Source organism: Pseudophryne corroboree, chromosome 6 (genome assembly GCF_028390025.1).
Source record: "Pseudophryne corroboree isolate aPseCor3 chromosome 6, aPseCor3.hap2, whole genome shotgun sequence".
Classification (NCBI taxonomy): Eukaryota; Metazoa; Chordata; class Amphibia; order Anura; family Myobatrachidae; genus Pseudophryne; species Pseudophryne corroboree.
The window spans coordinates 790799992-790825546 of NC_086449.1; the positions used below are offsets into that span (position 1 = coordinate 790799992).

The 25555-nt window shown below is 42.9% G+C and overlaps 1 protein-coding gene across 13 annotated transcripts in view; it reads left to right on the forward strand.

Annotated features, from left to right (window-relative positions):
• The window catches only part of LOC134933536 (protocadherin alpha-C2-like), a 349525-nt gene that overhangs the window by 204964 nt on the left and 119006 nt on the right, over positions 1-25555 (forward strand). Inside the window, exon 1 of one of the 13 annotated variants that reach the window (XM_063928806.1) lies at positions 13881-17244. The exons of 11 other annotated variants lie outside the window; for them this stretch is intronic. In XM_063928806.1, the coding sequence (XP_063784876.1) occupies positions 14746-17244 (2499 nt within the window). In that variant the 5' untranslated portion in view covers positions 13881-14745. Of the gene's footprint in view, positions 1-13880; positions 17245-25555 lie in introns of those variants that run through there. One more of the 13 variants, XM_063928796.1, reaches the window with a different exon arrangement.

Here is a 25555-nt window from a genome sequence, read left to right on the forward strand (position 1 = left end):
GGTGAAACTGACCAAAGAACCGCGGATGATATATGTCACACAATTTGATGCAAAATCGCCTGCTGTCAGAGCGTCAATAAGGAGGCATTGGCCTATATTGAATTCAGACCCAAAATTCAAAAAGACACTTGAACATCCACCCATGTTGGCCTATAGACGTGGGCGCAACTTGAAACAATTGCTGATGCACCCAGCTAGACAAACAGGTGGGACTGAAAACAACTGGCTAAACAAGACCAGAAAAGGCTACGTCAAATGCTTGGGTTGTGTGACATGTCGCTCGATGTTGGTCGGTGAGAAGTTTCCACATCCACTCAGTGGAAAACCAATCACTATTCGATACCGATTACATTGTCGGATGGACCATGTTATTTATATGCTACTATGCCCCTGTGGGCTTCCATATGTGGGGATGACCACCTGTTCGTTCAGAGAGCGGATGGCAAACCATCGCAGTTCAATTCATCAAGCACTGGAAACAGGTCGCACTGACAAACCGGTGGCTCAGCATTTCCTAAATGAAGGACACCAAGTGGCATCCTTGAAGTGTAGGATTATTGATTGGGTCCCTGTCCCCAATAGAGGGGGTGATCGTTCACTTCTCCTAAAAAAAGTTAGAAGCAAGATGGATACATAGATTGGGCTCAGTGACACCCAATGGTCTGAATGAGTCAAACCCGTTAAACGTTTTTTTACGCTGATTTTCTTCTGTGAAATCTAGGAAGCTTTTCTTGCCCGATGCACCCTTTAGTGTTGTTTGTCTGTTATTTGTATATTATTTGAGTTATAGTTTGTGTGTTTTATTGCTTTGATCCTCAGAGTGTAATGGAGGTACGCTGAACCGGCTTAAGTGAATAGTGGTAGATTGCTTTAGAATTTGGGTTATTGGTATACAGCGCTCGGTGTCGTTCGGCCATTGCACTCTGAGGATCTAGCTAATTATGGAGGGATGGGAGTTTGTTGGGGAATGTTATAACTGTCCTGTCTGGCTCTACTATCCTCGTTTTTGCATTTTATATGCACATTGCCACTTGCATTTCGATATTTTTGCACACTTGCCCTATATGGGTGTGAGGTATAAGGCTGATGTATTTTAATGACAGTCCGCTTAACTATGATGTCTTATGGTGTTTTGTTTAAGTTACAACCTCTATCAGGGGGGACTAGTGCCTGACTTCCTGTTTGCGTTCCAAGTGCCGTCTGGGCACTTCCGGCCGGGTGACGTTTGCGTTCCATGGACCGGAAGTGCTCCGCTCCGGGACGCGGCGGGTGTCAGAGATGGGTTGCTGCGGCCCCATCGTCCCTTACTTGCCGATTATGACTTTAGCTATTTGTGTTCTCGGATAGGGACTAGTGTGGTGTTTTATATTCTTTGAATATGTGGTAATCTATTAAGGAGAATATTTGTCCCTGTTTGATGACATCACAATACTTTTGGCGCCTTTTTTAAGTGGTGAGGGTATTTAGAGCCAGTCAGGCAGGATCAGCGTTATTGCTGGATGTCTGAATTTCTGCTCTTGTTTGCTGGAAGCTGTGATTGATGTGCAGTGCCTCCTGAGGAAGGCCCTTGTTGGGCCGAAAGCGCTTGAGGAAATTCTTGCCATTATGCTGATCATGTAAAGTATATCACAAATAAATGAACAGTTGTTTATAGTAAAAAAGTCTGGAGAGTGCCCCCTCTGATTTTTATCTATATATATATATATATATAAATATATATTGTCAAATTCTTCTGACCCACCCTGGTACTGAGTTTCATTAATGTGCCCTGAGATAAAATGCCCACAGAATATAAACTATATGTAAAATAATGACACATGTACAAAGTTAAGGGAAGGAAGGATCAAAGGCTCAAGCGTTCAACAGGAAAGAAAATATTTTTGCATATTATATTTTATACCAATGTCCATCTCAAATTAATCTGCATTAATCTGCACAAAAATGAAAAAGTAGAAGAAATCTAGGGCAATGCAGTTAGAGACAAGCCTTCAATGTTAATACCATATTATTGTGACAAGTATAATCAGGCAAAAAGTACTACTGTATACTGTTGATTGAGCAAATCATTTTAGAATCTAAACAAAAAAAACATATTTGCATTTAAAAATAAGATCCTTCCTACTGTGCTGATTACAGTTATTTATTTGAAATATGTTTCTCTAAAAAAATGAAAAATTTGCAACTGCTTTGTGTTATTTTGAAGTAGGAATGGCAAAACCAAAAAAGCATTTTGGTGTATGAAAGCTGCATCATAATAAGGGGGAATTCAATTTCTGGTTAATGCCTACACCCAGCCGAGTCAGCGCGGCACCAGACACACTTTACATCAGCGGGATCTCGCACAAAAGTGTTTGCTACCCTATAGGGTAGTGAGAACTTTGCACTTTTGTGTGAATCGGACATTCAGCCGGCCGGGAAAGGGTACTAGTAGGGGTGCCATTGCTGGTGTTTAATTTTCCTTTTTTTTCTTGAATTGAATTCAACAATAGATTAGCAACATTTATAGGCGGTACTCTGTTACCAGAGATGAAATAGTAACATTGCTTACAGTAAATACAGGTTGAGTCTCCCTTATCCAAAATGCTTGGGACCAGAGGTATTTTGGATATGGGATTTTTCCTTATTTTGGAATAATTGCATACCATAATGGGATATCATGGTGATGGGACCTAAATCTAAGCACAGAATGCATTTATGTTACATATACACCTTATACACACAGCCTGAAGGTAATTTTAGCCAATATTTTTTATAACTTTGTGCATTAAACAAAGTGTGTCTACATTCACACAATTCATTTATGTTTCATATACACCTTATACACACAGCCTGAAGGTCATTTAATACAATATTTTTAATAACTTTGTGTATTAAACAAAGTTTGTGTACATTGAGCCATCAAAAAACAAAGGTTTCACTATCTCACTCTCACTCAAAAAAGTCCGTATTTCGGAATATTCCGTATTTCGGAATATCTGGATATGGGATACTCAACCTGTAATTATTAATGTGAATGGCCTTTAAATTAATACAATAGGTACTGTAAATCAAGCTTTGATCAGCCTTATTTTATTCTACGAGTATAATATACAGTATTTGTTAGTTTATAGGCTGAAATTTTGTTTATGGTTTGCATTGAAACTAATTATGATTTCACTATTATTTAACCCAGCTTGAAGACATAGATGAATGCACTGTGATTATGGGGGAAATGTATCAACATTTTACACATCTTTCCTACATATCCAGCCTCATTTCTCTACATACTTCCCCCTCAATCTTCACTCTGCTAATGATTGCTGCCTAACCTACTCCTTAATCACTACTTAACATTCACAAATTCAGGATTTTGCAGAAGCAACCCTTAACTCTAGAATGTCCTTCTTTGCCTCATTACATTTTCCTACAGCCTCCCAGCCTTCAAAGGTGTCCTTAAAACTCATGTTTTCATTCTAACTTACTACCCCTACTCCTCACTAAGCAGTCTCCCTCTGTTAGAGGTACCACCAGTGTGGTACTAGGTGGCATGGTTGCTCTTGCCTAGCAGTCCTTTAGCCTCCTGCAGCTAAAGACTTCACCTATAGCAGCCACCTTTACCGAGAGGATTAGGTTCGCCCAGTACTCAGATGCCCCCAGGTTTTTATGATAGATAAGGCTGCTGTGGGAGGCTGGGCAAGGCAAGTATGGAACTGGATTCAGACTGGGATACAAAAGGAAGGACAAGACACACAGGACAAACAATAACTTCAGCACACTACCGTGAGCAACTGGCATGGAATCACTGCAGCAGATGGTACTCACTAACGCCACAGTACTGGAGATGGGAAACCAAGCACTGGGTACTGAACCACAATGGCTGAGATGATAGCGGTGCAGTCCCTGGTAGCGTCTAAATATAATACAGGCAGACAGAAATACAGGACCAGATAGCATGCAATACAGGAGCTCACAAATGGACTTCAGAGCAGTGCCGGTACAGGCAGACAGAAATACAGGACTAGACCGTGGTCTGGCGCCGGCTACAGACGTACAAACAGGCAGGGCTGGAATACTGAAGTGACCGCTAATAGCGACACCAACGCTATATGTATAACATGGTGGAATAGATGCTACAAGTGACACAGAATGACATACTGCGGGACCAGACTGACAGGACACGGGTAATAACACAGGATACAAGCAGAAGCTCCAGTTGAGCAACTACAGACTGGAGTACACTGGATTGTGCACAGTATCAGGTACATAAACAGAAACTCTTGACAGAGACAGTGTAGACAAGAACACCCAGGATCAGACATTTGCAGAGAAACAGCAGGCTCAGGGTATGACAGGATTACACAAACTGTTCAGGGTTCAATAGGGTTTGTCAGGATAGACTGAGTAGATCAGGATTGTACAGAATCAGGATAAGGACTGAGTATAACCAGCAGCTGGGTCCTAGGCAGGCTGGGTAATAAAAGACACAATATTCAATCAGGACAGCCAAAAAGGACAAGCCCCCTTAATGAGGAGAGTCACTGCAGTAGAGCAGCCTGACACACAAGGCCTAGTGCTAATGGCCTGCAGTGTATCCATTGCACATGGGCCCCCGGGGTCCAGGGGGCCCACAGCGCACACCCTGCACCCATATTTTTTTCAATACATACCCTCCGGAGTCCCATGTCACAGAAGCAGTGCTGCAGAAATCACTGAAAAAAAGACGTGGTGGCCATTTTCTCATTTTTTCATGCATGTCCAGGCAGAAAATCACGTGGAAAATGGCCACCGCACCATTTTCCCGGAGACCTGCGCATGTGCACTAGACTCTTCAACATAGCTAGGGTCCCCTAGTGACCCTAGTGCCCAGCGTCAAAAGTGCTTCCAGTTAGAGAGGAGGGGACACAGAAGGAGTCTGTACCCAGCCTTCTCCTCTCTAAAGACACCCCTGCCTCTTCTCCTTATTTTCTCCAACCATATGCACCGCAGATTATAAATTCATGTGAACATGGATCTCTCCCCTTTGTCTTACATAATTATGCTAATTGATCACTTTAACTATGTATCTTTCTATTTCTATCTTGTCTGTATTAGTCTGTACTTATGTAACTTGTCCAATTTCAACTTCTTTAGCACTACAGAACTCTTGTGGCATTTGATGAATAAATAAATAAATAATAATAATAATAATAATAATAATAATAACAACAATAATAATAATAATAATAATAATAATAATAATAATAATAATAATAAATATAATCACAATGTAGAATATGACTAATTCAGTTTAGGTAACTAACCCCTCAATCAATCTGTGTCCCTTTGTATCACATAAACATAGTACCAATGAGATGTCAACGAAGCAATAAAGCTGTACGTATATCATAAAAAGTTTCTACAGGAGGGCATAGGTAGGTGGTGGCAACCAGGGGCATAACCAGAACTTTTTGGGCCCCACAGCAACATATTGAAGGGACCCTATCCCAATGCTTTCTGAAAGACACCTCTCCGCAGCAGGTATACATTTAATACACCATAATAGTTCCCTAGTTAATTTTCGGAACCATAGTTGTGTCCTAGTTTATATTATGCACCCATAGTAGTGTTCTACTTTTATTTTATGAACCATCATAATTCTTTAGTTTACATGATGTCACATTGTATGGCTGGCAGTACAAATGATGCCACACAGTATTCCCAATTCACATTATGACATACTGTACAGTGTCGCCAGTTTATATTCTGCCACATTACAGTGCCCCCAGTTCATACTGTGGAATGTTAGAGTGCCCTCCAGTCCAAATGATGCCACATTACAGTGCCAGTTCATATTATGCAATGCTATGGTGCCCCCATTACATATTGTGCCACATTAAAGTGCCCCAGTTCTTATTATGTAACATTATAGTGTACTTCACATTACAATGAACAGATCAGATTATGACACATTACAGTGCCCTCCAGGTCATATTGTGCCACATTACAGTGGCCTCCAGTTCAATTGATACCACATTACAGGCCCCCTTAAGAGGGTTAGCTGTAGCTGACCCCTCCGAAGGGTTAGCCATAGCCTCCACCCCTGGAGGGTTAGGATAAGGGTAAGGGAATGGGGGAGGGTAGAATACTTACCCTGTTCTGTGTTGGAATCATCATTGTTGGGATGCTGATGCTGATGTCGGCCATGTGACCACTAGCATCCTGACCATCAACATACCTAACCCAATAAAAAGCTACTGTATGCTTTTCATTCTATAATTTGTGGTGAAAGAAGGTCACAGATATAGATGAATCTGGTGGCTGCAATATAATGCATTTTGGGGGTCATTCCGAATTGTTCGCTCGTTATTTTTTTCTTGCAATGGAGCGATTAGTCGCTAATGCGCATGCGCAATGTCCGCAGTGCGACTGCGCCAAGTAAATTTGCTATGCAGTTGGGTATTTTACTCACGGCATTACGAGGTTTTTTCTTCGTTCTGGTGATCGTAATGTGATTGACAGGAAGTGGGTGTTTCTGGGCGGAAACTGGACGTTTTATGGGTGTGTGCAAAAAAACGCTACCGTTACTGGGAAAAACGCGGGAGTGGCTGGAGAAACGGAGGAGTGTCTGGGCGAACGCTGGGTGTGTTTGTGACGTCAAACCAGGAACGAAACTGACTGAACTGATCGCAGATGCCGAGTAAGTCTGGAGCTACTCAGAAACTGCTAAGAAGTGTCTATTCGCAATTCAGCTAATCTTTAGTTCGCAATTTTTCATAAACTAAGATTCACTCCCAGTAGGCGGCGGCTTAGCGTGTGCAAAGCTGCTAAAAGCAGCTTGCGAGCGAACAACTCGGAATGACCTCCTTTGTTAGGTACAGTACCATTGGAGAAATTTCTGCTTTCTCTATGGAAGGCCATATGATACATATTGCTAAATAAGCAGTAGCCTACAGTATTTTCAGTGAAAACTCCAATAATATGCTGTATCTTAATTTGATACATTTGCTGTATATGTAATAACTATGTTTTAATGGTCGCTCACTGACAAGGTAATTTATCCTCTCAGTGGGGTAAATTTACTAAGGTCCCGATTTTGACCGAGATGCCGTTTTTTCATCAAAGTGTCATCTCGGTAATTTACTAAGCAATAATCACGGCAGTGATGAGGGCATTCGTAATTTTATGGAAGTCCAACAAAAAAAATACAAATGAATACACCATCGGTCAAAACGCGGCTGTTTAAGTATGAATCTCGGTAATTTACTAAGAAGTGCAAAGCAAAAAAAAAAAAAACATTGCCGTGAAAAATTACAACTCGTAAAAAAAGTGCTAAAAAAAAACAGACCTGCTTTTTTAATCCGTGATTGTATAGGCATGCAGGGATCCATGAGATCCGTGCATGTATATCAGTGGGAAGAGGTGGGAAAGTGGTTATTTTATTAAAAAAAATTTCGTGGGGTCCCCCCTCCTAAGCATAACCAGCCTCGGGCTCTTTGAGCCGATCCTGGTTGCAGAAATATGGGGAAAAAATTGACAGGGGTTCCCCCATATTTAAGCAACCAGCATCGGGCTCTGCGCCTGGTCCTGGTTCCAAAAATACGGGGGACAAAAAGAGTAGGGGTCCCCCGTATTTTTAAAACCAGCACCGGGCTCCACTAGCTGGACAGATAATGCCACAGCCGGGGGTCACTTTTATATAGTGCCCTGCGGCCGTGGCATCAAATATCCAACTAGTCACCCCTGGCCGGGGTACCCTGGGGGAGTGGGGGCCCCTTCAATCAAGGGTGTCCCCCCCAGCCACCCAAGGGCCAGGGGTGAAGCCCGAGGCGGTCCCCCCCCATCCAATGGGCTGCGGATGGGGGGGCTGATAGCCTTTTGTGATAATGAAAAGATATTGTTTTTAGTAGCAGTACTACAAGGCCCAGCAAGCCTCCCCCGCATGCTGGTACTTGGAGAACCACAAGTACCAGCATGCGGCGGAAAAACGGGCCCGCTGGTACCTGTAGTACTACTACTAAAAAAATGCCCAAAAAAAGACAAGACACACACACCGTGAAAGTAAAGATTTATTACATACATGCACACAAACATACATACATACTTACCTTATGTTCACACGAGGGTCTGTCCTCTTCTCCAGTAGAATCCAAGGGGTACCTGTTGAATAAATTCTACTCACCAGATCCCGGGTCCCAGGGTCCTCGGGGCAACCATTTGTAATCCAGGTACTTGAATAAAATAACAAAACGGAAAGCCGAGCCACGAACTGAAAGGGGCCCCATGTTTTCACATGGGACTCCTTTCCCCGAATGCCAGAAACCCACTCTGACTTCTGTCTAAGTGGGTTTCTTCAGCCAATCAGGGAGCGCTACGTTGTAGCACCCTCCTGATCGGCTGTGTGCTCCTGTACTGTCTGACAGGCGGCACACGGCAGTGTTACAATGTAGCGCCTATGCGCTCCATTGTAACCAATGGTGGGAACTTTCTGCTCAGCGGTGACGTCACTTTAGGTCAACCGCAGGGCAGAAAGTTCCCACCATTGGTTACAATGGAGCGCATAGGCGCTACATTGTAACACTGCCGTGTGCCGCCTGTCAGACAGTACAGGAGCACACAGCCGATCAGGAGGGTGCTACAATGTAGCACTCCCTGATTGGCTGAAGAAACCCACTTAGACATCAGTCAGAGTGGGTTTCAGGCATTCGGGGAAAGGAGTCCCATGTGAAAACATGGGGCCCCTTTCAGTTCGTGGCTCGGCTTTCCGTTTTGTTATTTTATTCAAGTACCTGGATTACAAATGGTTGCCCCGAGGACCCTGGGACCCGGGATCTGGTGAGTAGAATTTATTCAACAGGTACCCCTTGGATTCTACTGGAGAAGAGGACAGACCCTCGTGTGAACATAAGGTAAGTATGTATGTATGTTTGTGTGCATGTATGTAATAAATCTTTACTTTCACGGTGTGTGTGTCTTGTCTTTTTTTGGGCATTTTTTTAGTAGTAGTACTACAGGTACCAGCGGGCCCGTTTTTCCGCCGCATGCTGGTACTTGTGGTTCTCCAAGTACCAGCATGCGGGGGAGGCTTGCTGGGCCTTGTAGTACTGCTACTAAAAACAATATCTTTTCATTATCACAAAAGGCTATCAGCCCCCCCATCCGCAGCCCATTGGATGGGGGGGGACAGCCTCGGGCTTCACCCCTGGCCCTTGGGTGGCTGGGGGGGGGACCCCTTGATTGAAGGGGTCCCCACTCCCCCAGGGTACCCCGGCCAGGAGTGACTAGTTGGATTTTTGATGCCACGGCCGCAGGGCACTATATAAAAGTGACCCCCGGCTGTGGCATTATCTGTCCAGCTAGTGGAGCCCGGTGCTGGTTTTAAAAATACGGGGGACCCCTACTCTTTTTGTCCCCCGTTTTTTTGGAACCAGGACCAGGCGCAGAGCCCGATGCTGGTTGCTTAAATATGGGGGAACCCCTGTCAATTTTTTACCCATATTTTTGCAACCAGGATCGGCTCAAAGAGCCCGAGGCTGGTTATGCTTAGGAGAGGGGACCCCACGCAATTTTTTTTGGGGATTTTACAGTGTTTAATTTAAAAAAATAAAATAAATGAACCCCAGCACGGATCACACAGATCCGGCCGAGATTCATTGTAAAAAAGTCGGCAGTGTTTTGCTAATCACTGCCGTAAAAAACAGAAAAAAAACAAACGAATGACATCGACATCGGAAAACCCGAAAAGGCTAAATACGGCAGCTTAGTAAATTAGACGTAATCAATTCAAAAAGTTGCAATTTTACACTGTCGATGTCATTCGTGATTGAACTTTGACCTGAAACGGGAAAATACGAATCTTAGTAAATTTACCCCAGTGAGAGTGTAAATTACATTTTGGCAATTGGCAGTAGAACTACAGTAATAAAAAGGGGATGGGAAAACCTCACGCTGCTGTATCTGTGGTCAGCAACTGCTTTCTGCTTTTCAACTGTTTTTTTTATACAACTGCAGTGTTTTAAAGGTAGAAAAACAGAAAAAAGAATGGAGCAGAAATGTAATAAACACAGATAATATTTTCAATTATTATTTCCAAAACATCCCAGACAATTAATAATTTATTAAACATGAAAAAAACCATAATAAATAAAATATTTTTATTAGAATATTTTTTTTAAATAAGGTATTGGTATTAACTGTTCCATTATTTTTCAAATTAACCATATAAAGGGGCAAATGGAGCGCTAAATGCAATTAAGCTAGCACAATTACCACATCAGTATATTTAAAATATAATTTAAACATACAGTGCACAGGACAGCAAAGTGTTCTTCCATAGTTGAATAAAGTCTCTCCATTTCATATACAGTGAGCAGCAATTGGTTGCTGCAGATCATTGAACTGAAGCAAAAAAAGATTTAATGAGCAATGCTCAAATACTCTGCTGCTCACTGCTTTTTTTATGACTGTCTATGGGTGGAGAGGGGGAAGGAATAAAAATTGCTTAGATGGACTAGTAAGTTGAGCCAGTGAGAATTGTGTGTAATCTGAGCATCAGCACCATGCAACCAATTCATCACTAATGAGCCAATAGGCTCCTTCTTACATAAATATAACCAATTATTCTGCTTGTGTCTGTGTGAAGCAGTTAAATATCATTATGCCCTTGGGGTCATAAATGTACAGTTTAATTCACTCAGGGCCGTAAGTAGGTGTGTGCCAGTAGTGCCTTGCACACAGCACAACTGCACTACAGGCACACTATCTGGGAGCACCACATGCACGGCCTGCTCTCTCTCATTGCCTCCCACCGCTGCATGGCCTGCAAAGAAGCCGGAGCCGCGGGCTGCTATTTAAACCCTGACCCTCCAGAATTTAGCTCCGCCCCATTCAAAGACCCGTGAATCATGGGTTGCGCACTTGTGCTGTATGTCTTGGCACTTGGCAGCTTCTGTAACATCTGACTGTCACAGTCTCTCCACTGGCTGCTGCATCCTATAACTACAGCCCATTGCCTGGTCCTCTTCCTGGAGGCACTTGGAAGTGATATTATTCCAAAAATACTTATATCTGCCATAATGTGTAAATGGGATTCTGCTGCTATAATGTGTACAAAGGGGGACTCTGCTGCCGTAATGTGTAAAAAGGGGGACTCTGCTGCCATAATGTGTAAAAATGAGGACTCTGCTGCTGTAATGTGTAAAACTGGGTACTCTGCTGCCGTAATGTGTGAAAAGGAGGACTCTGCTGCCGTAATGTGTAAAAAGGTGGACTCTGCTGCCATAATGTGTAAATGGAGGACTCTGCTGCCATAATGTGTAGAAGGAGGACTCTGCTGTCATAATGTGTAATAAGCGGTATTCTGCTTACCATAATGTGTAAGATTGGGACTCTGCTGCTGTAATGTGTAAAAAGGAGGACTCTACCTGTATATTGTGTAAAAGGGAGCTCTGCCTGCCATAATGTGTAAAAGGGAGCTCTGCCTGCCTTAATGTAAAATATGGGGCTCTACCTGGCGTAATGTGCTACGGGCTCTACCTGGTGTAATTTGTGTAAGTGGCACTACTGTGCAGCGTAATTTGAATAATGGAGACAACTGTGAAGCGTAATATGAATTGCTATTATTTTGTGGCCACGCCCCTACAGCATATTTTTTACATGCGCCTATGGCGTGCACTGGCCCTATTTTGATTATGGGGGGCGCCTATGCTGTTTCTTGCACACAACGCTAAAGTGTCTAGTTATGGCACTGGATTCACTAACTGCTCACTTTTCTAGATTTAATTCAATAATTCCTGTAACTACTGTATGCTGCCTTCATTATATCCACATAATGAATACCTTGTTGCAAAAAGTTATGTACTATTGTCCAAATTATGGTGCCAGAAACACAAAATCTAAAAATGACTATGCTACCTGATAGTACTATTTTATCAGATCATAACTAATATTGAGAGTTTTTCAATAGATAATGCTACAATGTCCCATAAAACAAGTGATAGTGTATATAGAGTACTATTTAAAACCTTTACAAGTAGGTGCACTTCCCTTTAATGAGTTTTACACCTTCACTTGAACTCATTTATGCATCTGTATATTCCTATCTGTAGCTTTCATTAAATATATTGCTTTTTCTTACTATTGACTTTCTGGTTTTTTTGTATGTAGTCATTTTTTCGACAATGAACATGTCGACAAACAATATTTGTACAGGACAATGCCATCATCAGTATGCTGATGTGATTGCAATGTTAGTTAAAGTACAGTATTTTAACTATGTCAGCAGTATCACTTTAACAGGATGTTTTATGATAATGTATAAAGTAATATTGCTGACATGGTTAAAATGATTTAACTAACATTAAAACCATGTCATCATATTTACGCCGGCATTGCCCTCTCCAAATACTGTCAACTTGTTCACTCTGAAAAAACCATATGTACAGTATTCCTTTTTTATCAGTTGTGTGTTTGTACAATTGGACAGAGTTGTTTATATTTACTGTAGATTCCTGAGATAAGACACAAATCTGTTTTCTGGAATACAGAGAGCAAAGCCAAGCTGAGTCATATTCCAGGGAAACACAAATACTGTAGACAACTCTCATAACAAGACGTGGCTGAAAAGCAAAGTACAAAGGTACTGTAGTAGGCAAAAGGCAATGCATTCAATAAATGTTGGAGGAGGGATTGTACTGTTAATGAATTAAAGTCATTTGAGTGTGGTAAAGCCATTTGAAATTTCTAAGCAGACTTATATGATAAACCTGCTAGATAATGCAGTTTTCTTAGAATCGCATACAGTATGTATGTATGTATGTATGTTTGTCTATCTATCTATCAATGCTATTATAACATGTGGAAGAATTCTGTGATATGTGTGTTAAACCATCTGCCTCAGCCAGCTGAGATTTATATTCAAATCAATTGCTTGCAGCTAATTTTCTTGAATTGATATTTATTATGAAATTGTCTTTATGTTTAAGAAGAAAACTATCTAACTGCGTATACAAATAGATAAAGTGCTTCTGTCACTTTAATATGCATAGTGATGCAGCCATTTTGTGAATGAAGCATACAATACTGTATCAACTCACTAGAATCACTGCCATCACTGATGTACTTACTGTATATTATTTCCTCATTTCTAACGATTCCTAGTGAATGGATTATGCTTTATTGTCATATATTTTTCTTCTACCCACAAAACCCTTGCCACAAATGAACTCTAAATGTATTGTTTTAAGAACTGTTATTCCTATAAAAGATAATTTAGATCAGCATAAAAGAGAATAAATAACAAGAAAATAACATGGGGAAAATATAATACAAACAATCATTAGAGTATTATATAATTTTAATGTTTTCAATTCAGTGATATAAACATCATTTGCACACATTACTGTAGGGACATTCGTCTCGGCCAGCTAATACTCTACACTTGTCATTGTTCCACTGTGCTTCCTGAAAAGCATAAACAGGGAGGGCTATTGCGCCATTCTTACTGAAATATGTGAATGCAATAAGAAACGTGTAAGATTTTTACTGCCACCCTCATCTGTAAAATGGTTAACATCAAAGATCCTGAATCTGACCTCTGCAGTCGCCACTGACAATGAATATATATATACATACACAGTACATACGTGTGTGTGTGTGTGTGTGTGTGTGTGTGTGTGTGTGTGTGTGTGTGTGTGTGTGTGTGTGTGTGTGTGTGTGTGTGTGTGTGTGTGTGTGTGTGTGTGTGTGTGTGTGTGTGTGTGTGTGTGTGTGTGTGTGTGTGTGTGTGTGTGTGTGTGTGTGTGTGTGTGTGTGTGTGATATTATTATTTCTCCTGTATAAATTGTTTCATTGAAATCTGATGCAAGTATTAGTTAACATGCTATGAGGAGTGTGGCTATAGGCTGTTGGCTAGCATCTGCATAGTTTCATTGTGGCACCGGAAGGAGACTGTCGGAAGCACCTGAGCTGCTGAGCCTTAGGCTTGCTAGTGTACTGCTGACATGTTGTTTTATGCATTGGTGCTTTGAAGATCTGCTTGTTAATAGAAGCAACGCGTCTGCCAGGACTGAGGGGCTGGCTCCGTCCGGAGCTCATACACCATTTCTCAGCGTTCTTCATGGAGCTGCTGTCACCTCTCCGATGCTGCTGCTGCTGCTGCTGCTCAATGCACACTGCATGGCAGGAGCTGTCCACCTCCCAGGTGCTGAAAACAAGCCTGATGCCGCTCCACTGAATCGCCAGCGCTGTCCGCATCCCAAGTGCTGATACCGAGTCCGTGCTGCTTGAATGCACGGCTGGCGCTGTCCGCGTCTCAGGTGCTGAAGCCAAGCCCGCCGCTGCTGTACGCTGAATGAATCCCTGGCGCTGTCCACCTCCCAGGTGCTGAAACCAAGCCCACTGCTGCTCTAACGCTGAATGAATCGCTGGCGCTGTTCACGTCCTAGCTGTTGAAACCAAGCCAGGCTTTTCTCAACGCCCCTCCCCCGGGACAAGGACGACTTGATCAGCTACAGAAGCAAAGAACAATCCGTGCTGCAATCTTGCTAGATCGGAACATTTAACAGGCCCGATTTCGGTATCCTCCCACTCAGGGGGGCATCGGAGACAAAGCCATGGATTTACTGGGGAAACAGCCGCCTGCAAAGTCATCCGATTCTCATCCAGCAGTGACTGCTGGCCACACATGGTAACCTGCTGCAGCATTAAACAGTAGCTGTCGTATAGAATAAGAGGATGTGAGAGTCAGGCTGTATTGGGGAGGGGTCGGGTCAGCGATAGTTAGTATCTAAGATGGCTATTAGCGTCGGGTGCCTAGGGCTGAAAGCTCAGGTAATCCTTCTGCTGCTGTCATTGAGCTTGGTGGCAGGGCAGCTGAAATACTCAGTGAGGGAGGAGTTGAATCACGGGGCGTTTGTGGGGAATGTGGTGAGTGACCTGGGTCTAGACCTCAAGCGACTCCCCACACGGGGGTTCAGAATCACCTCTGGCAATAGCAAGCAGTATTTTGATGTGAATCTAGAAAACGGGGTCTTATTTATAAATAGAACGATAGACAGGGAAACTCTTTGTGAACCCAGCAGTCCGTGTGTGATAAACCTTGAGGTTGTCGTAGGAAATCCGGTAGAGGTGCACAACATCGAGGTGGAGATATTAGATATAAATGATCATGCTCCTAAATTTCCTAGTAATGATTATTACATAGAAATCAGCGAGTCAGCTGTGCCTGGAGCAAGATTTCTCATTGAAAGTGCACAGGACCCTGACATAGGAACCAATTCAATTCAGACCTATAAGCTAAGTGATAATGATTACTTTGTACTGGACCTCAAGACATTTAATGGGAATAGTAAACTGATTGAGATTGTGCTGAAAAAAACACTAGACAGGGAACAGAAATCCCTCCACAAGCTTTTCCTCACAGCCATAGATGGAGGGAGTCCTGCAAAATCTGGCACAGCCCAAATATCAATACGTGTAATGGACACAAATGACAACACCCCTTTCTTTGAAAAGTCTACATACAAAGTTAGTCTGCTTGAAAATTCACCAACTGGCACCTTGGTGATCAAGTTAAATGCAACAGATCCAGATGAAGGGTCAAATGGGGATGTGGCATATTCATTTAGCAGTTATACACCACAGAAAGTCAGACAATTATTTAGCATTGACCCAAAAACTGGAGAGGTGAGAGTGAATGGTGCGTTGGACTATGAAATATCATCATCCTATGAGATTCATGTCCAAGCTACTGATAAAGGTCCAGTACCTATGACAGGCAATTGCAAAGTGTTGGTTGAGTTAATTGATGCCAATGATAATGCGCCAGTAATAGTGGTGACTTCAAATTATTCTCCAGTTGCTGAAAACTCACAGGAAGATACTGTGGTGGCTTTAATGAGTGTAACAGACCAAGATTCAGGGATAAACAAACAGGTTAGCCTTACAATACAACAAAATATTCCATTTAAATTAAAGTCATTTAAAAATACCTACAAGCTGGTAACAGATGGAAAACTAGATCGAGAAAAGTGCCCTTCCTACAATGTTACAGTGATAGCTATAGATTCTGGGAATCCAACTATGTCATCTCAGAAGACACTGTATGTGGAAATATCGGATGTGAATGACAATCCTCCAGTGTTTGAGGAATCATTGTATTCTGTGTATGTATTGGAAAATAATGCTCCAGGTGTATCCTTGTTCTCTGTAAAAGCGATGGATCAAGATTCCAATGAAAATGCATTTGTTTCATATTTACTCCTTCAAGGAGATGTTGAAGGCCTCCCTGTTTCCTCTTATATCTCAGTGAAATCTGATAACGGCACTATATATGCTGTCCAGTCCTTTGACTATGAAAAACTGAGAGAATTCCGCTTTGTTGTTCAAGCACAAGATGCCGGGACCCCCCCACTTAGCAGTTCTGCTACTGTAAATATTTTTATTGAAGATCAAAATGATCATGCCCCAACAATTTTATATCCAGGTCCTAGTAATGGTTCGAGATCCATTGAGATGATTCCACGAGCAGCAAGTGTTGGCTACCTTGTCACAAAAGTAATTGCAGTGGATGCAGACTCAGGACAAAATGCCTGGTTGTTTTATAACTTGGGCAAAGCTACAGATCCTAAACTATTTACAGTCGATTTACATACAGGGGAAATAAGGACTACAAGGAAAGTTGCAGATGACAGTGTTGCAAGCTACAACTTAACTGTTATTGTAAGAGATAATGGGGATCCACCACTCTCCTCTTCAACAACAATAAGTGTTGCTGTGGTGGACAGGGTTTCAAAACTTATTCCTGACTCTCACAGACATATCAAAAACACCACAAACTATTCAGAAATGACTATTTATTTGATAATTGCATTGTGCTCCATTTCTTTTGTATTTCTTTTAACAGTAATAATACTTTTAATTATTAAATGTTGCAAGTGTACTGGCAATGTTGAGCCATGCTGTACATGTTGCTGTGGAGTTCAAAACCCAAACCCTACAGAAATGTTTAAACAAGCAAACAATAACATTGAAACAAGATTGCCACCTGGATTAAAGCCTCAACCTCATTTCATTGAAGTTAGGGGGAATGGATCACTTACAAAGACTTACTGCTACAAAGCCTGCTTAACAGCAGGATCTGGAAGTGACACATTTATGTTTTATAATACTGGTATTCCAGTAGGAACAATGCCTCATGCAGTGATTGCGGATAGACATCTCACAGTACAGAGTGGACAAAGTGTTCAAAATCTAATCATCTTAAAAAGTGAAACAACTACTCCAGTTGAGGTGAGACACAATCTACTCAATATGTTATTATATAACAAATACCTCATGTAATATGTGTTTTTTTTTATTTATTTCTATTTCTGATTACTATATACAGTACCATAGCCAATAATATATTTACTATGAATTTTGATTTTGTTATTCTGTTTATTTGGACATAACACTAATGGCAAAATGGCTGTAAACAATTTTCAGCAACATATCTATGATACTAAAAAAGGCTGTTGTCCCTAGCTGAACATAAATGGTAAAAATATGATTAATGTACAGTATAGGTTTATAATAGTTTTATTTTTAGAATATGAATATGATTATATAGCAAAGTACAGTATATAGCTGACAATATGAATGCAAGCAAATGGGGCAAAATATTTTGCATTGTATGGTGTACTGTCTGTAGCTAAGGATCAAGTGTAGAATCCTGCGTTCCTGTAAAAGAACAGTTATTAACTCAAGTAAAAAACTGCCATGGTATACCATATATACTGCAAGCAATTTTACCTCACTAGCTTGTGAGCAACCTATATAAATCAATCCATATAGTCTATAGTGGTTTTTAGAATATACTGCATAAATGGGTGTGTGTGTGTGTGTGTGTGTGTGTGTGTGTGTGTGTGTGTGTGTGTGTGTGTGTGTGTGTGTGTGTGTGTGTGTGTAGTGGTGTAAGTTCATGCCAGGAGCCCGGAGGTGATATAGCTCTTGGTGCCCACCCACTGCTTACATTCACTACCAACACCCCAATCCCAGCTGCATCCAGGACACACACTCCCCCTAACCCCATTCACTTCCTACAACCAGCCGCACTCAGTTACACCCACTCCCATATTCGCTACAAATACTCTAGGATCACCCAGACACACTTTTCCCTCCACTTCCAACACTTCAGCAGGACCCAGACACACACTCTCCTCCCCCTGCATTCCCATCCAGCACTCCCTCAGTACTCTGCTCACACTTTCCACCCCAATCCAATTACTAAAAACACTGCAGCAGTACTCATACATACACTCTCCTCCACTGCACTCACAATACCCCACCTCACAACACCCCAGCAGCACCCACACACTCTCCTATCCCCTGTATTCACTTCCAACACTCCGGCAGCACCCACACACACACTCCCCCTCCATTCACTGCCAGCACCCTTGCTGGACCCATGCACACTCTCCTCACACCTTGATTTACTTCAAACTCTCTTTCAGTGGGATGTAGTTATGTGACCGGCAGTCCTGAGACCACCAAGACCGCCGGTCACAATAGCGATGCCTGCATCTTGCCCTCTCAAAATCCCGACAGTTGGAATGCCAACTAATAGGGACAATTCCCAGTTGTGGGTGTCCACGACACCCATAGAATGGGAATAGAACCTGTGTCGAGTGCAGCTTGCCACCAAGCCCACAGCATGGCGAACGCAGCGAGTCCGAAAGGGGCTTTGTTGCACTTGTCCCCCAATGACCTTCTAATTCCCAGGATCCCAGTGTCGGTATGGTGACTGGTGGGATCCCAAATGCCGGTCACCCATACACAACCCCTTTTAACACCCAGACACATATACTTTTACCTCTCCATTCACTGCCAGCACTCCACCAGCACAAACAAACATACACTCCCCTTCCCTCTGCATTCACTACCAACACTCCAGCAGTAGTCAGACACTCTCCTCCCCCTTTCAATACTTCAGCAGCACCCAGGTACATACAGTACTCCTCCAATGAACTACCAATACCCCAGTACACAAACACTACCTGTTATTGATTAGGGTCTTGCGTTTTTGCTATTTGCTGCCCCCAAAGCAACAGCAGTCCCACATGTGTGAGGGGGAAGAGCCAACAAAGGAAGGAGGCCCCATACACTCCAGTCTGTGCCCCGCCCCTTTTATGCAGATTGGTGTGGTTTCCTTACTAGAGATCTGTCCCTAGGCTAGGACTGGACTCCGGCGTGAGGGCACTAGCAGAAGGAGGACCACAGTACATGCCCCCTAGGATCACTGCTTATTTCTGGGGAGCATAAGCAGTATCTGGAGCAATGAAGGACTTCAGGGTGCCAACTTTAAGGCAGGTGCCCAGAGATAACTTCCTCCGTTGTCTCTTGTATTTCTTACTTGTGTGTGTGTTTACATGTATTTGGGCTAAAAGGAGATGTCATAGTGTACAAAGGGCCTAATTCAAAGTTGATCGCAAATGTGTTAGCAAAAGCATAGTTGCAATAAATTGCAAGGTGAACGCAAATCTGCACACAAAACAATACACACCCACAGTGCAAACTAACAAAAAAACAAATACACAAAATAGGAGTCACCCTTAAATCTATGCAAACTAGCATTAGAAGCAATTATACTTCAGTTTCTTTGCAGATTAGCATTAATTTGCACTAAGAGAACCTCTGCCTTAGTGTTTCCAGTAAATTAAACTACAAACACAGGGTAATGTGCATATGTTACTAATGTCCTACATTGTAAGGCATGAACAGGTTGAATGATGCACTTACCAACATAAGCTAAACAAAAGGAATAAACCTGAAATTCAGAATGCATAAGGGTCAAAAACCTAAACTAAATAACATCTGCTGTGTGCAATTATTAGATAATTGTGCAGCCATTGCATCAATCATCGATGTTACTACTGCCATTATAGGGGTCATTCTGACCCGATCGCACGCTGAAGTTTATCGCAGTGGTGTGATCGGGTCAGAACTGCGTATGCGCCGGAGCCGAAGGGCGTCGGGCTGCTATGATCGCCTCTGCCTGATTGACAGGCAGAGGCGGTCGCTGGGCGGGGGGGCGGAACGGCAGCGTTTGGCCACCGTTTTGTGGGCACGACCTGGCCAACGCAGGCGTAGCCGGACCGAACGGGGGCGGGCCACAGTGGCTGCATGACGTCACACGCAGCCGCTGAGGGCCGGGGAGCGATGAGTAGCTCCCGCCAGCACGCTAAAGCTTCGCTGGTCGGGAGCTACTCTTGAAGTACAAAGGAATCGCCGCTGTGTGACTCCTTTGCACTTCTGCGTGGGGGGGGGCAGCACTGACATGCGGGGCTGGATAGCCTTGTGCTGGACATGTCAGTGTGAATGATCATAGCTGTGCTAAATTTAGCACAGCTACGATCATCTCGGAATGACCCCCATAGTGACTTGCACAGTGTGCGTAGCTCTATACCTGCCCAGAATCTGCATTTAATTTTTCTGTACTTTAAGCTTGTCTATCTGCAAATATGCATATGCACTGCCAAGGACATGGGTACATACTCCCACTACATGCCCCTGTTACACTCCCAGATTTGTAACCTTGCATAGACTGTCCACAGACACTCCTCTGCCACGCCTTTTTACCATTGTTTAGGTAAGGGGTTGTTTTTATGTGCAATTCTGCCAAATAATTTAGCGTCAGTGATTTTTACTATATTCCGTATGCAAATATAGCAGTAGACATGCGCCATGTGAATTTTGTGTGTGCGCAGTGTATCGATTATCGGAAACTGCAAATGCATTTGTGTTCAACCTTGAATTAGGCCCAAAGAACGTAATGGTGGTGTAGGATTTATTGATGACATATGTCATGACTAAAACCTAATGTTATATAATCTTTGCATATTTTATATCTCTATATATAACTAACGTCCACAATTGGGGCAGCGCTCCCATTAAAAAATACGTCTGCTCCAGTGCCCTCCTAGAAGTCCAAATAAGGCCCACAATATACAACCCGGTATGGCGGCACTCAGATATCAGTCACGTCTCAAGGCAGAAGTACAACGTTTCGGAGAACTTTATTCACACTCCGTCATCCTTACCTGATGACGGAGTGTGAATAAAGTTCTCCGAAACGTTGTACTTCTGCCTTGAGACGTGACTGATATCTGAGTGCCGCCATACCGGGTTGTCTATATATAACTAATGTATGTTTAAAATAATAAATAATGGTTACATTATCACCTTGAGTACTGGAATAATATACAGTACATACTGCTCTGTGATATGTTTTGTTGTATTATTTTAGTTTAGATAAAGGCGCTAGTGCAGCTCAGAGAAAGTTATTGCTCTTTGGAAGCGGCCATCTTAGGTTTTAAGTGGCTGTTCCTTAACAGAACACTCCTCAGATAGGGCCTGATTCAGAGTCAGATAAAAATGGAAATGTGGATGGATCTGATGGATTTCAGCATATTGGGCCTAATTCATGTTTATACTCACGTACCTACTCAGCTGTGATTTTCCAGGCTATGGACTTGCTAATCAATGCAAGTAAAGCTGCCGCCAAGAAAATAATATAGATGACCACCAGAGCCATTGCAAAGTCCCCAGCAACTGCGTACACATACACAGTATCAATGCAATAGTGAGGTACATCAAATCTCCGAGTGTGTCTCTATGGTCATGCAGATTGGCTTTGGCAGTAGCGATGCTGGCGCTATGTTTCTCTGCGTACATAATCGTAGCTGAAGGCAGATACTGTACATGACCCAAAAACTGCCAGGACACACCTGTGCTTTTGCTGCCACTCCCCGTTATCTCACCCAGATTGCTTCTTCTTGTTGGTTAATCAGTGCTTAATTTCTCCCTGCAAGCAACATTGCAAAGGTTCCTTGGTGTGTGCACAGTATGATCAAGGTGCATGGGTAGTCTGCCAACAATCTCTCAGTTGTGTGAACGGAATGCAGTTATGATCCCAGTGGTCAGGATCCCAGTGGTCAGCATACCGACGCCAGGATCGTGGCCACCAGAATGCCGGCAGGGGGCTCAGGACTATTCCCACATGTGGGTGTCCACGCAGTATGGTGAGCACAGTGATCCCACAAGTGGCTTCATTGCACTCTCCCCCCTGTCAGCATTCTGGCAGCCACCTATCCCAGCGTCTGTTTGCTGACCACCGGGATCCCGACAGCCGGTTACCCATACCCAACCCGCGTGAACATCGGCATTGCAACAAATTAGGCCCTCTATGCACGCATCAAGATAAGAAGTTGACATACTGTACACCAGATCAAGGATACACACACATATGGAGATCTCTAATGCAAACAGATAGATGTGTATGTTGAGGGACAACACATTGGGGTCAATCCAATTAGCCGCGAAGGGTGTAAAATGCAGTAACTTGGTGGCGATGATTCCATCTCATGGGAGTGTCATCAGAGTTTCTTGGGCACGTAAGCCATTATCCATGCTCCATTATAGCATGTGGATGGCAATTGGATGTCTGTTTAAGACTAATTTTATGCACTCAGCATGTGGTAGGTGCAAGTTCAGATACTAATGATGACAGTTTCGGCTGAAAAAAAACCCAGTGGATGGGATAGGTTTCTACATGCAGATGCAGGGATCTTGGGCATACTGTACATGAGTGGTCATTCTGAGTTGTTCGCTCGCTAGCTGCTTTTAGCAGCATTGCACACGCTAAGCCGCCGCCTACTGGGAGTGAATCTTAGCTTAGCAAAATTGCGAACGAAAGATTCTCAAAATTGCGAATAGAATTTTCTTTGCAGTTTCTGAGTAGCTCGGGACTTACTCCTACACTGCGATCAGTTCAGTCAGTTTCGTTCCTGGTTTGACGTCACAAACACACCCAGCGTTCGCCCAGACACTCCTCCGTTTCTCATGCCACTCCCGTGTTTTTCCCAGAAACGGTAGCGTTTTTTCGCACACACCCATAAAACGGCCAGTTTCCGCCCAGAAACACCCACTTCCTGTCAATCACATTACGATCACCAGAACGAAGAAAAAACCTCGTAATGCCGTGAGTAAAATACCTAACTGCATAGCAAATTTACTTGGCGCAGTCGCACTGCGGACATTGCGCATGCGCATTAGCGACTAATCGCTCCGTTGCGAAAAAAAAATAACGAGCGATCAACTCGGAATGACCACCATGGTGGGGTTCTCACATTAGATTAAGGAAGAAAGTAACCTCCTGCAGCTGTACAAAAAAGTGGCAGCAGACTTGTGTGACTCAGAATCAGGCCCATATTGTGTTAACAGGCAAGGATGGGTGGATATTCAGTTGTAATACTATCTAGCATGCAAATAACAGCACTGAACAGAATGCATTTTTGTTAGCTGTCAGATGCAAACCTAATGGTGTGCTGGGGAGAAGCACTTAAGCCCCTGATCTGCTTTACAGGCTTTGTCTCCTACTTCTAAAACTTTTTGTGGGGAATCATTCCCTTTTAAGTAATCAGCTTGCATTCCACTTCGTATAACAGATTTTTCTTTAAACCAAATGAAACATTCTTAAAGAAGAAATAATTAAATAAAATGTGAAAGTACAAAACAGAAATGAAATAATAACGGAATGTCTGCAGGGATATTTGTAAATCTTGGATCAATTAAACTATTGGGTATTTTGCCAATAAACATCTTTGAAAGCTTGGCAGAATTCACCGAGTCGGATTAAAATCTATGTTCACTACTCTACAGGCCAGCGCTTAATGGCTTTGCCTAAAAATCTGTAGCCAGTCATCTGTGCGACAATTGGCTTTTATCAGTAAATGTAAGAATCATAGGAAAGTACAAGATCAATTATCTCTGTTTTTCATGAAGCATTTTTTAATAGCAAGCCAATCAGCACTGTATTATTAAAGGGTATTTATTCTTTCAAATTATTGTACTGTAGGTATTGTATTTTACATGCCACTCCTTTTAAAATGTAGGTAAAGTAATTACTTTTCATGCTTTTTTTTCTGTGCCTCTCAGCCTTGTATTTACACGAGAAAGCAGAGATATTTGTCTTCACTGATCTAGGATCCACTGTAACCCAAAGCTGATTTCTGGATAAATTTTTTTTGCTATACTGTTGTTAGGATCTCCTGCTCTGTGCTGCCACATCGCCATGGCAACCGGGAGGCAAGTGTTAGCGAAGTAACCTGAGCGCAGCTGATACTCCGGTCCGGGTTTTTACTGTGTAGTGGTTACAGGCTCTGTGCACGGCAGGGAATCCGGCGCTGGTTTTGTGCTCACAGTCTGTGAGGTCTGAGTGGGGCGTGGACAGCACCTGCTATATAAACCATCCTCTCAGGCTAGGCAAATGCTGCTGAATCTTTGTTTGTTAGTCAGTTCCAGAGAGTTAGCTAGTACTGTGTGACTTTGTATTTACTTGTTGCTTACTGCGAATAGGCCTTGGGATTCGGTACTTCATTCTGCCAATCCGGACCTAGCAGTAAGACTGGAGTCAGTTGTTTGACCTGCTGGGGTTCTTTTGCTATTCTGTGAACCCAGCAGGTTTGCGGCTGTACTCTCAGACCTGCTTGCTTAATCCTCCCTCACTGTGCAGGGCGTCCAGGTGTCAGTTTAGTGGCAGTAAGCTGAACCTGTGCCCTGCAAGTGGGGGTTAGGATTGTGGATACTCTCCTTGTGTCTATATTTCTATCTCTGACCAAGGAGTTTATTCCCACACCCGTTGGTAACCCTTTGGGGTTTTTTCTGTTGCTCGTAGCAACATCATTTCAGGTGCTCCACATGTTAAATCACTACACATCGCTTCATTGTCTGCTCTATTCCATCTGAGCATTCCTGACACTAGGGAGACACCCAATTCCTGAGCCTTTGGGCTTCTCCGTTCACTTTGTGTTTATTAGTTATTCCATCACCTCCTGTGTATGTTATGTTATACTGTCTGTGAGTTCGTTTGCTTCGCTTCCCTCTCTGTTCATACACCGGTATACTCCTGTTAGCACTGGTGTGCGTAACAACTGTATCTAATGTAAACAGCACTGCAGAGCAATGGTATGTCCCATGGTAACATAAATAAAAAAACAATCTACTTTCACATACAAAGACATGTGGTGGATACACATAGTATAATTAGCCCATATATATATATATATATATATAATCAGTGGTGGAACTACCACAACTGCTGTGGTTGCAGCTATGGAGCCCAGAAGTGAAGGGGCCTGGCTATGGGGGTTTTGGCACAGCGGGCGATCAGCGATTAACTGCGAATGCATATGCACTGCAATGCGCACACGTGTTTGCAAACAACAACAGGCATCGCCGGTCAGCGACAGTATGGTGTGAAAATTCTAATCACACAGCCATTCACATACTGATTGAGAGGAAGAGGCCGTTTGTGGGTGGTAGCTGACCATTTTCTGAGAGTGTCAAGAAAAACGCAGGCATGCCCAAGCATTTTCAGGGAGTTTGTGTGACATCAGCTCCGGACCTGATCAGCCTGTTCTTTTCGCACTCTAGGAGTAAGTCCTGGGCTGCGCACACTCTGGAAAAACCATTCTCTGGTGAGTGAGGTGCGAACAGATTTGCAGCTGTCCGCTGACTGAGGGATTTTTTTTTAGCTCGGCGTACACATGCGATCGCACACTTG